The following is a 12723-nucleotide window of genomic DNA, read 5'->3' on the forward strand; positions in this document are numbered from 1 at the left end:
GATGCAGTTTGATGTTGTGCTGTTATTGATCTGTTTGTGCCTTTTATTTTTTGTTCCGTTGCTTGTGCTGAAGTCGCAGCAGATGGTTCGAACACGTGCCACGAACGAGTCGAAAACTCTCAAACCAGCTCAGCGTTTGTTCATTTTTCACCTTTTATTGTCACTAAACAAGGTTTCAGCTCTCTCCTGATTGGACAAAAGCACTTTGGATTTCTTTTCGATGCAATAAAAAGTGAAAAGGCAGCTCAACCTGTGCAGGTTTCAGCACACAACCGTATGAGTCCAACATAAAGACGCGTTAGCTCGTGGCTAACTGCCCGCCATGCTCGAGGCTATTGAGGAAAAACGGCTGAAAGTCATTTAGCTTCATTGTGTTGTCATGTTTCCTGTCTGTTAGCATTGATAGCATTTTCTATCTGGACTGAGCTAATCGGGCTGTGTTTAGCCGCATGTAGCTTTAAAGAAATGCTGCATTATGAACTGTATTTGCTGCTTTTCCCCCCAAAATCTGAGCGGAGACCAGCTTGAAATCATGTGTCGGTTCTGCCTGTAAACTCGTTTTAATTTGTCCCCGTTTGGACAAATGTCTGACACGAACACTGTGCATCGAGTGGCCATTTGTTTTTTCTCTGCGCTGCAGAGAATCGCGTTGCTGTCTGTTCCAAACACGTTTCTGTGACGTTAAATAAAGTCTCTTCATGTTCACTTCTTCGTGCGTTTCTTTCCAGACAACACACACAGTTAAAAACTCGCAGACACGCCCTGAAGGTCGCAGTACGATGTCATTGATCTGGTGTTTCTGCTGCTCGTTCGAGAAGTGGAATTTTGAAATCTTCACATTGAAAGTGATTAATGCAGATTCATGTGGATCTTACAAAGCTCATCAGCCAAACCTGGTTTTACAAGTCTCCTCCTCCAAACACACAATACACCAAGTGAGCTCGCATCAGCGGCCGGGTGACTTAAATTAGCTGCATTCTGAGGGTATAAATAGCCGAGTGGCTCGTCAGCTGACTTCAGATAAACACAAGCTGCGTTCAGGCCCGGAGCGCTCAGTCGTTCCTGATAAAAACACGCGGCGATGACGTCACGGCCGGGAACAGACGGCTGCTTCCTGCCAACGAGCTGCTGTTGATGCAGGTGAAACCTCTCCTGCACTCGTCCGGTCGTGTCCTGCGGGTCCTCGCCGCCCTGACGGACCCACGACGAGCTGTGGCAGATGAAAACTGACATCAGGGCCTCAGTGATGGTCAAAGGTCAGCTTCACTGTGACATCATCATGGTGTGCAGAAACTCCTTTTATTATTCAGCAGCATCACTCTGAACTGGCGACTCGTCAGCAGCTACTCTGACTCCGGCTCCTCCAACGAGAACGTCTGCTCGTTTGTTCCTTCGCTGCGACGGTTAACTGAGCTTCTGATGAGCAGTTTTCTGACATTTGTTCACTAAAAGTATCCCGAATGTCTCGGCTCTGCGTTTGAAGCAGAACAGACTGGCTTCAATCACTGTGTGAGCTTTTCAAAGGTCGTTTTCAGTGTTTCCTAAGGAAAGGAGATGAGGATAGAAACAAGGACAGAAGGAAGGGGGACTTCAGGAAAAGACAAAGAAGCAGTGAATCTCTCAAGTGTGTAAGTGCAGGAGTACTGGAGTAAAAGTACTCGGTTACCTGCAGCTGTGGTGTCGGGTGTCTCTACAGGCCTGGTGGGGGGAGGCGGGTGGAGGAGGGGTGGAGGTCTCTCTCTAACTTTAGTGTCTGTGTGGCCGCCATCAGCTTCAGACGGCCTCCTTCAGACTGACTGAGCAGTGAGGTAAGAACACACACTCACACACACTCTCACACACTCTCTCTCTCACACACACACACACACACACACGTTTCACATGAAGCTCATTCTCTCTGCGAGTTTTGTCACGTCTGATCGGCGTTGATGTTTTTCTGCGCTTGAAGCTCGAAGCCTTTCAGAGTGCCGCTGATCTCAGGCCTGCCAGCCTCTGAGGCAGCTGTCGCTCTGCTTAAAAATAGATCAGCTGGAGGGCCTCGTGTCTCACACACACACACACACACACACACACACACACACTCACAGCAACATCACTTTGAAGGCTTCAAACATTTTCTCATAATTTGATGAGCAGGACGAGCTAACGATGGGCTAGCGGCGCCACCTTTAATGGCCCCTTTCAAGGAAAACACAGACATTCACTTCTTTGCTGGGTTAGATGAGCTGTACCACTGTCACGTCTGTGCTTAGCTTAGCTTAGCATAAAGTCGCCGAGTGCTTGCTCATGAGGGGATTGTTGTGTCTCTGTGGATAAAGAGTTTGGTCTGTTGCATTTCGGTTGTGATTTGGCGCTATATAAATAAAACTGAGCTGTCCTTGGCTGTCCTTGGTGTTCCCTGCTAAATAAATGTTAGCATGCTAAAATAAGATGAACAGTCTGCCAGCTAAACAGTTAGCATGTTAGCCTGCTGATGTTAGCATGAAGCTCAGAGATAAGCTAACAGTCAAACCTGCTTCATTTAATATCTGACAAATCAGGAAGCTGCAGGTGCACGAGGTAACTTAAGGTTAAACCGTTTTCTCAATCGGCAGGAGGGCGGGACTAAGAGGTTGCCATGGCGTCGACCAATGAGGGCGGGGAGCGTGGTGATCAGGCAGTTCCTGGTGGAGAGGAGGAGGAGCAGAGGAGCGTCCAAGGCATCCAGTCTCACTACCTGCGCTGTCCGTCCCCCAGGTGAGACCACCTGAACGAGCACTTTGATGCAGTGTGAATGTCTGAATCTGGTCCGGGTCCCGGTTTCTTTCATTCTCAACGTTCGCTGCTTCATTGCAAAAAAAAGATTTTGCATCCTTGAATGATCTCCTCTCTCTCCTGTACGTCAGTTTCTCCATGACGTCAGAGTCCAGGTTCTCCGCGATCTCAGGCTCTGACGCCGCCAGCATCTTCATGGAGCCCATCCACCTGTCGTCAGCCATCGCCGCGAAGAAGATCATCAGCGAGGGTGAGACGGTCGAAACCTGTTCTGATGTCTGCCTTTCTGTTGCCCATCAGATACCCGTCGAGATGGGTTTTAAACGGGAAGCAGCATCAGTCCAGGTGACACCGTGCTGATGTCACTGATCCACAGCCAATGAGAGCTCAGCATGTGCAGCTGAGGCCCATATGCATTTGCACCATCGGCTTCTGAGCAGGTTTCATCTGAAGGTGTTTTGTGGAGCAGACTGAGTGATGTTAGCGGACAGGCTGGAACCACTTTGAGATCTCAGACTCAATTCTCCAGCAGCAAATGTTGTGAAATCTCCAAAATGTCAAAAATAATCTTAAAATCCACCAGAGCTCAAACTGTTTGATCATATTTCAGGTTTGTAATTTACTGGCTGAGCTGAGCTTTAAAGGCCACGGCGAGTTCTGGTTCAGGTTCAGCTGAAAAACTGAGGAGACTGAACGTAGACCAGAGCAGGTCACCGTCCGCACTGACTCGTCTTCATCGCTCTTCGCTCAGCCACATGCAGTAATGTCATTCAACAAGTCTAATTTGGTTGAATAGTCTTCAGAGAGAGCGAGCCCACGCTTCCTTCCCTCAGCTCGTTAACCGACGCAGACGTTCTGATGGAGGAGCGGAGTGGTGCTGATTGAGCAAATTAGCTCATATGACTCCTCATCGCTGAGCTGCTCCTGGATCAGAGCTCTCCTCTGACATTACAGGACATGAACAGCATCTTAATGGGTGATGTGCAGGGAGGACGAGGGTCCCTGATGGAGGCCGCTGCATTAACGAGGTGTTCTGGAGACATGATGGTGCATAGAAACAGAGGAAAGAGGACTCGGGGACCAAAGCTCAGTGGTTGCTATGAGGGGTGGAAGAAATGAACAGATGACAATGAACAGTGTGCCTGTTTTCAGGTTAGTCCAGGAGAATTAACCAAAAAACGAGTCCGCTCACAAGCTTTAAACCACAAACCTCCAGAAAGCAGCTGAGTGATCCCACATTCAGCCACACCGTGCGATCGGTTCTCATGGTTTCATTTAATTCTCGACTTCCGTCAGTAAATAAATCCTCCGGAGTCGACCGCCGCCGTTACCACGAACTGTGTGTTTCCTCCTCAGAGCTGCCGCCTCGCAGCGTGCGTGCCGAGTCCGTCTCGGAGTCCATGCTGGAAACCGCAGAGCAGCTGATGGTGGAAGACCTCTACAACCGTGTGCGGGACATGATTGATGACCGCAGCCCCTACAACACCCCCTGTGTGCTGGACATCCAGAGGGCAATGGTGCAGGACCGCCTGGAGGCTCCCGTCAACCCCGTGGACGAGGTCTGGCCCAACGTCTTCATCGGCGAGAAGTGAGTCATGAACCGTGTTTCTCTAAAAGACTGCCTGCTTTGTGAGAGATGCTTTTTTTTTCTTCTGATCTTTCAACCGTATCACATGGTCTTCCTCAGCAGGTGAGTCTGCTGGTAAATGTTCAAACACCAACTTTTTTAGAGGAGTTCTTGACTTTCCCTCAAAAATCTTCAAAGCAGTAGTAGTAGTAGTAGTAGTCGTAGTAGTAGTATAACTTTATTTCGATCACGTAAACAACAATAAAAATAAAAATAAAAGCACACATGTATACATGCATACATACATAGCTATACATGTAAAGTACCTTTATAGATAATAATAATCATCAGGAATCATAAGGAAATAAGTGCACATTAAAAAAACAAAAAACTAAAAAAAAAACAACCACAAAACGTCTCATAAGCAACGTAGTTTACATGAGCGAAAGGGAGAAGGAAGAAGTATAGACTTATCTAATCCTACCCCTATAATCTTAACTATTAATGTGTTCTAATTAATTTCATTACTAATAATTTAATAATAATAATAATAAATATAATAATACATTTTTATAACACTATGTATCACTTCCTGCCACATTTTAATTCAAATAGCAAGCAGACACCTTGTGTAAATTATTCAATGTACCTCTGGAGAATCATTTCTTTATGTCTTTTTTTAAACAGAATTATACTCAAACTGTTTTTGATTTCAGTGCTCAAATTATTCCACAGTTTTACTCCACAGATGGTGATACAGAAACTTGTCTTTGTTGTGCGAGCTCTGCCAACCTTTAGATTTGATTTTCCTCTTAAATCATAACCTTGCTCTCTTTCATGAAACCTTCTCTGAATATTTCTTGGTAGCAGATAGTTCCTTGCTTTATATAAAACTTTGGCTGTTTTATGTTCCACCAAATCAAACAGTTTTAAAGTTTTAGACTTCCAGAATAAGTCATTGGTGTGTGCCCCAAAATCAACCCTGTGAATAATCCTCATTGCTCTTTTTTGTAGTATGAAAAGTGGCTGAAGTGAAGTTTTATATGCTGCTCAGAAAGTGTAAACAGCTTCATGACAAGTGAGCAAAGACTGCGAGCTGATGAAGACCATGTGTTAGGGCTGAAAGCTCCAGTATGAGCTGGACCTTGACTGGTCAGACGTGATCCGTCACATTCAGCGATGCTGACGAGCATGTTCGAGGCCTCAGCTTGCAGCAGCATCTAGTTAAACAGTGGCGTGCACAGACTTTTTGAAGGGCAGGGGCGAAAAAAAGGGCACATATAGTGCATCCTCGCCACTGAAGAGGGCACTTCAGCACGCATTTTGGCTCCCAAGAGGGCACTTTAGCATGCCTTTCGGCTCCCAAGAGGGCACTTTAGCACGCGTTTTGGCATCCAAGAGGGCACTTTAGAGCGCGTTTTAGAGTCCAAGAGGGCACTTTAGAGCGTGTTTTGGCTCCCAGGGGGCACTTTAGCACGCGTTTTGGCTCCCAAGAGGGCACTTTAGCATGTGTTTTGGCTCCCAAGAGGGCACTTTAACACGCGTTTTGGCTCCCAAGAGGGCACTTTAGCGCGTGTTTTAGCTCCCAGGGGGCACTTCAGCACGCGTTTTGGCATCCAAGAGGGCACTTTAGCACTTGTTTTGGCTCCCAGGTGGCACTTTAGCGCGCGTTTTGGCGTCCAAGAGGGCACTTTAGAGCGCATATTGGAGTCCAAGAGGGCACTTTAGGACACGTTTTGGAGTCCAAGAGGGCACTTTAGTGCGCGTTTTGGCTCCCAGGGGGCACTTTAGTGCGCGTTTTGGAGTCCAAGAGGGCACCCCGCCCCACCCCCCACCCCCCCCACCCCCGTGCACGCCACTGCAGTTAAAGCAGGAAATACGTGGACTTTGGAGAACAAGCTGGTCTTAAAGGGTTCTTTGGTTTGCTGGTTTGCAGCCGGTGGGTTTGGGTGGTCACACTCACGACAGGTCTGTCTCAGTTGACGATCGTTATTCTTCTTCAGATCGATCGCAGTCAACAAGGCTCGTCTGAAGCGAATGGGCATCACCCACATCCTGAACACCGCCCACGGCACAGGGGTCTACACGGGCCAGTCCTTCTACGCCGGCATGAACATCCAGTACATGGGCATCGAGGTGGACGACTTCTCCGACGCAGACATCTCGGTGCACTTCCGCTCCACCGCCGAATTCTTAGACGAGGCTCTTCTGACACACAAGGGTGAGGAAGTTTGTTTCTGTGTCCGTTACGTTGCTTCTCTTCTTTCTCGTGAAAAGACGGAAAGAAACAACACATGTATGAACATTTCATTCAAAGAAGTCATTTTATTTCAGAGCTTTTAACTATATTATATATATATTTTTTATTTTATCTTCTGATGTCGAAACCCTTTTTTTGCTTTTACAGAAAAAATGCAAAACAAAATCCATATATGACATAACATGACATAAGAAATGGATTAAAAGCTTGTCGTCTGTTATTTTCTCCATCTCCACATCTGAGTTTATTGTTAACTTGGTGGAGATTCAGTTGGAAATCCATGACATTTTTAGTTTTTGTTTGCTTGTTTTGTGAATGACACACTTCGTTTCATCACATGTAGCCCAAAGCACATGTTTTCATCCAGATGTCCGCGGGCGGAGGTCGACGGTGACGCAGTGAAAGACGCCGCAAACGTCTCCGCGCTTACACAACGTGGAGTTTCTGAGAAGTGTTTGTGAGAGCACAGAGACGTCTGTGTTCCTGCAGGAGCGTCGCGTAACGGCCGCAGCGTTGACCGCGTTAACCCTAACCCTCCCTTTCAGTTCATTCCTACGTGTAAACACCAGTGATATGATCAAGTTTACATCGTTTATTTCATTTAAATGTTAATTAAATCTCACACAACTACAGATCTTTAGCATTTAAAGGCAGTACATCAACGTTTAATAAAAGGTTTATAACACACCAAAAAGTAGTTGTAGGCTCACAGGTATTCAAGCTTTTTTAACCCTTTTAACCTCATTAATTAATTCATTAATACTTTAATAATGACGGTGTGCTCCAGACTTCATTACACTAAAAATTAGAATTAAATGTAGATATTGGTTTCAGCCTCAGTCAGGCTGTAATCGCTGCTTTGTTGTCTTGCAGGAAAGGTTCTTGTGGTTTCCATGATGGGCGTCAGCCGCTCTGCTGTCCTGGTGGCGTCCTACCTGATGATCTTCCAGCACATGACCATCATGGAGGCGCTGACCTCCATGAGGAAAAAGCGCGCCATCAACCCCAACGAAGGCTTCCTGAAGCAGCTGCGAGAGCTCAACGAGAACCTGATGGAGGAGCGCGACGACGACGACGAGACGCTCAGCCAGTGCTCTGTTATTGACGCCCGCGCACGTGCTCGCATCTTCGGCGAGGGCGGGGACGACGATGACGACGACGATACTGATAAAGAGGAAGAGCAGAGCATGGTGGGGGTGAAAGCACACTCCATCATGATGGAAGAGGAAGAGGATGGAGAAAGTGTGATGAGCAGCGTCGCCTCTTCTGCAGCCGCTGCGGCGCTCAGGAGTGGATTGATTGGAGCGCAGAACGGGCTGCACGACCAGGGCTCAGCCCGCATTCAAGGAGAGATGGTTTTACCCGAGCAGGAGGGCAGAGAAGACGGCGACGATGACGACGGTCTCCACAGCATGATCCATGAGTGGCAGCGCAGGAATGAGAAATATCAGAACGATGATTGGTGGGAGGCGCAGCTGAACTGCGATGGCGAGGATGTGGAATCTCTTAGCGAGGGCCGACCGAAGAAGACGAAGGAAGGTGTAGAAACCGACGTGGAGAGCGTCACCAGCGAGGACGTGCGAGCTGTGAAAGAGCGGTTGAAACGCCGCAACAGACGTCCGCCCTCAGACGCGATGTCCACCTCCAGCTGCACAAGTTACTCTGATCTTTGGAGACAGCGGTTGAGGGAAATCGAGGAACAAGCTGCTGCTCGCTACCGCAAGAAAGAGGACGACAGTGGCAGTGAGAGCACCGCTACAGAAGGTGGCGAGGGAGCAAAGAAGAAGATTGAGGACGAAGTGGAGAGCATCCTCTCTGACACCAGCTCCATGTACAACTTCTGCCGGAAGAACAAGGATAAGATGACGCCTTTGGAGCGCTGGCGCGTGAAGAGGATCCAGTTCGGCTGGAACAAGAAAGATCGAGAAGATGGAGAGAAAAGTTCTGCAGGAAATGGAGAGAGTGGCGATGGCGAGGGAGAAGCCAAGACTCCATCCCTCCAAGACGTCAACCTGACAGCGTATCAGTCGTGGAAGCTGAGGCAGCAGAAGCGTCTCGGGGAGGAAAACACGGACGAGATCTTGGAGTTGAGTCGGGGTGAAGACTCTGCAACCGTCAAACGGAGGCAAAGACGCGAGGAGATCCTGGAGCGTTCAAAGAAAACTTTAGAAGAGAGTCAATCGGTGTGTGGCTGGGAGACTGAGAGCTGCGTCAGTGGAGGTACAATCCCTCTGTCCGCCTTCTGGACCGGAGCTGGAGTCACGGGTCCGCCGAGCGTTGCCAATGACGACAACATGTCCATGCTCAGTGGCAGGTCATCTGTCATATCTTCAGTTTCACAGGCTCGCAGTACAAGATCAGCCCAATCTGCAGTCCCAGGTAATCCTGTGACACCAGTTCCCCCCATCCTCCCCGTTCCTACTGTGCAGGGCCCTGGAGGTGAACCGATGGTTAATCTGGCCAGCATCCAAAACTGGATTGCTAACGTCGTCTCCGAAACGATCAAACAGAAGCAAAGCGAGATGAGCCTGCCTCCTCCGTCACGTGTGGGATCGGAGCTCAGCTTTGGTGGTGCATCGAGCGTGATTTCAGGCCGTGGCGTGGACGATGACAAAGCGTCCTTGTTGAGCGGCGCATCCTATTCCAGTGCACTGTCTCAGGGTCACGGTAGAGCAGCGTCGGTCCTCTCAGGTGGTGGGTCAAGCAGCGCCTCAGGTTTCACCGGAAGAGGCTCTGCCCTGGGATCCACCCCTGGCTCCATCCTGGGCTCCAAGAAGAACAAGATCACCACCACCAGCGTGCCTCTTTTTAGCCTCTTCCAAGACCAGGTCAACATGGGCAAACTGGACGCCATGGACAAGGAGATCAAGTCCGAGATGAGGGGCAAGATGGCTACGTACGAAAAGAAGAAGATCCTGGAGGACAACAAACGCAGCACCCTCTACAAGAAAAAGAAACCAAAGGAGGACGAAGATGATGAGGAGGAGGCGGAGAGAAAGAAGAGAGAGGAGGAGTTTCTTGAGGAAACAAAGAAAAAGGAGAAACCCGCAAGGACTTACGGACTCTCTGGGTGCTTGAATCTCAACCCTGCCCTGGAGAGAGACAAGAACACGAGCATCGATGACTGGCTGAAAAGCGTCAGGCCTCCTCAGAGGAAACCAGCCTCCGGAGCAGAAGCCGCTCCTTCGGAGGATCCGGACGACGACCTCGACGCCTCCGCTTCCGAATTCGACTTCTCAAGCCGCAGGGCCTCATATGCCGTCGATGAGGATAACGAGGAAACGTATGGCGTTAGCTCCAGATACAGGTCGAGGTTGCATGAGGACCTGTCGGGTGGAGACGCAGAATATACCTACAACGGGTTCTCGCAGTCCCACAGCTACAGCCGGGCGGGGAGGTCGTACGCCGAGAGCGACGAGGGGTCGGAGAGCTACGGCGACGTCTCCGCAAAGAGGACATTCGCTCGTCATTCGCGATACGAAAGCAGCGAGGCGGCAGGGAGGAGGAGTAGGAGGGAGGAAGCGGAGGAGGACAAGGAGGAGGATGACATTGCTACCTTCATCGCCCAAACCAGGCAGAGGATCAGAGCTCGGGCCGCCGCCGAGGCCGAAGACGACGAGGTGCTCGCAGCTTGGAGGGCGCAGCAGGAAGCGAAATCGCAGAGCAGAAGTGAATCTTAGACGAAACCACGAGTTTCACGAGAGTGAAGTGCTGCTGGTTCAAAGGGTTTTTTTTAACAATAAATTTAAAGAATTAGTTTCCCAAAACTATTGTTGAAGAAACACTGGAAGAACTGAGCTGGAGCCACGTTAACTTGAATCGTTGACGTCTGTGTTTGGGAAGCCAGTTTTTATGATTATCAGTCAGGAGAAAAGCACCTTTACCGACTCATGATGCACCAGAGCTCATCCGGATGAATGTCCAGAGCCTGTATTATTAATAATGACTGAAATATAAGTAGCATTAAGGTTTTGGTTGCACCACCGTTGAATGTAAAAGTGATGGTAAAACACATTTAGTGCATATTTCATGAATGGTGATGATTTAATCAAATCCTGTTTGTACTGATAAATTATTTTATTATAGCAATAAATGTTCTGATAAATGATGACTGATGGTTTTTATTTAGTATATTAGCAAGAAGAAGAATAAATAGAAAATAAATGGCTTTAAAAGCCAAATATACAGATGATTGATATGTTTATTACATTAATATTCTGTTATATTCCAGTTTAAATCTCTCTCAATAGAAAATCACAGATGGCCCTCGTCGTGTTGAGTATTTTTCTCAGCGGTTGGGGTGTGTTGACTTTCTCTAAACATGAAACATGAAGCTGAAGCAGCTTTTTCATTCTGCAGAATTTGAGGTCAGACCTTCTTCTTTCTTAAAAACAAGCTGAGAGGAAACGTGGAGGCCTTGAAGTCTGTTTGTTGTCTGATGATGTGCTCCGATCTCATGACTCTGAAATCTCCTCAGCTGTCATAAAGACTTAGACCGCCACCTAGTGGGCAGTGGCGGTGGTGCATTTGATGGCTTGAGATTTGATGTGAGGTGTATTCTCAGATACATGAGGATGGTTTGTGATTTCCTGATAATTATTGAATGATTGATCAGCAGCTGAGGAAACAACACTTGAACATCTGTAACATAAAGTTAAACACTCATATTTTCTCACATTTAAAGAGTTTTTCTGAACCTTTTCGTCACGATGTTTGACCGAATGTAGGAAATGGTGACATAATGCTCACACATGTGAGACGTTAACACTCGTTACAGCTTATTGTGAAGCTTTGCATACCTCAGATGGATAAACCGCTGCAGGAATGTTGATCTTCAAGCTGAAAGACGAGTGAGGAGCTGAGCTCATGTGTGCAGTATAATTATCTGCGTACCGTGTCGATAACATTCATGACAGATATCAACTGAGTATTTGTTGTGATCATTTTAATAAAACATTAAAACTACATATTAAACCAGGGCTTCTAATTTTCCAAGTATTTGTACTTCATTAAGTATTTCCAGTGTGTACTGTGTTTTTTTTATCTTCAGGTGCATTTTGCTGATATTTATTTTAGTGTACATTTAAATGCAGGATTTTGGTATTTTACATTCTGCTACTTGTCAGAATTCAAACTGTCGACATGGTGTTCATTGAAAGTGAGAATCTGGGTGGAGGAGGGCCAGAGATCACACCTCAAAGATTAAAGTCTTACAGACCCGAGGCTGAAAACGTGGCCTTCGGGTCACCGGACTGTGACTGCGCACTGAGTTTCTGCCAATCAGCATTAATCAAATCCTTTCTGAGGGAGTCTGAGCGCTTTCATAACATGGACAAGCAGTGCGAAGCTGGGAGGTTGTTTCATTCACTCTGTTTGACACGTTCCTCCAACCGATGGCGAGCTGGTGGACGGCGGCAGACATGTTGGACGGTCTGGACCTGGAGGACAATTCCATCGTGTGTCGGGTCATCCAGGCGGTCGGGCTGTTTGGAGACATTCTGTCGTTGGAGGACACGATGGAGCCGATTCTGTCTGAAGTCAAAAAAGAGGACGGGACCGACGGTGAGGAGGAAAGCGCCCAGGGAAGAGATGACAAACAGGAAGAGGAAGAAGAAATGCCAAAGGGTGAGGTGATGATGGAGGAGGACGAAGAAGAGCAGGTGAGGAAGGAGGGAGGAGATCGACAGCTTCAAGAGTGGGAAGATAAAAATGAGAGCAAAGAGGGAGAAGAAAAAGAGGAGGAAGCAGAAATAAAGAAAGAAGTGCAGGTAGAAGGAGGAGAAGAGGAGGTGCAGTGGGGTTGTGTCGAGGAAGAAGGCGAGGTGGGAGAAAAGGCAAAGGAGGTAGAGGATGAGGATGGGGAGAAAAGGACAGAGATAGAAGGAGGAGAGGGAGAGAAGCTGCTGAAAAAGGTAGAAGAAGAAGAAGAGGTTCAAAGAGAGCTGGAGGAGGAGGAGAAGACTGAGGAGGAAAAGAGGGCAGATGAAGATGGAGGCAGTGTAAAAGAGGATGAGGAGGAGGTTGTGAACAAACTTGGATGGATGGTAGAGGAGGAAGAGGAGAAAGTGAGAGAAAGACATGATGAAGTGGAGAATAAAGAACAAAAACAGACTCAGGAGGGAAGAGTTGGAAAAGAAGAGAA

General features: G+C 47.8%; 1 protein-coding gene across 1 annotated transcript; it reads left to right on the plus strand.

The window, feature by feature from the left end:
• Window positions 1–1746: 1746 nt before the first annotated feature.
• dusp27 (dual specificity phosphatase 27) lies at window positions 1747–10578 on the plus strand. Its single transcript, XM_041966573.1, has 6 exons — window positions 1747–1808; window positions 2595–2736; window positions 2886–3004; window positions 4111–4342; window positions 6325–6542; window positions 7455–10578. Exons 2-6 carry the CDS (start codon window positions 2618–2620, stop codon window positions 10259–10261), a joined length of 3495 nt encoding a protein of 1164 aa, XP_041822507.1. The 5' UTR covers window positions 1747–1808; window positions 2595–2617; the 3' UTR covers window positions 10262–10578.
• Window positions 10579–12723: the final 2145 nt, after the last annotated feature.

This window comes from Chelmon rostratus, chromosome 24, assembly GCF_017976325.1.
Source record: "Chelmon rostratus isolate fCheRos1 chromosome 24, fCheRos1.pri, whole genome shotgun sequence".
NCBI classification, from domain to species: Eukaryota; Metazoa; Chordata; class Actinopteri; order Chaetodontiformes; family Chaetodontidae; genus Chelmon; species Chelmon rostratus.

Excerpts from the sequence above, each read along its gene's own strand:
- dusp27 (XM_041966573.1), top strand. The coding sequence starts at position 2,618 with ATGGCGTCGACCAATGAGGGCGGGGAGCGTGGTGATCAGGCAGTTCCT. Across the intron at positions 3,005-4,110 it reads GAAGAAGATCATCAGCGAGG|AGCTGCCGCCTCGCAGCGTG; the intron begins GTGAGACGGTCG and ends TTTCCTCCTCAG. Across the intron at positions 4,343-6,324 it reads AACGTCTTCATCGGCGAGAA|ATCGATCGCAGTCAACAAGG; the intron begins GTGAGTCATGAA and ends ATTCTTCTTCAG.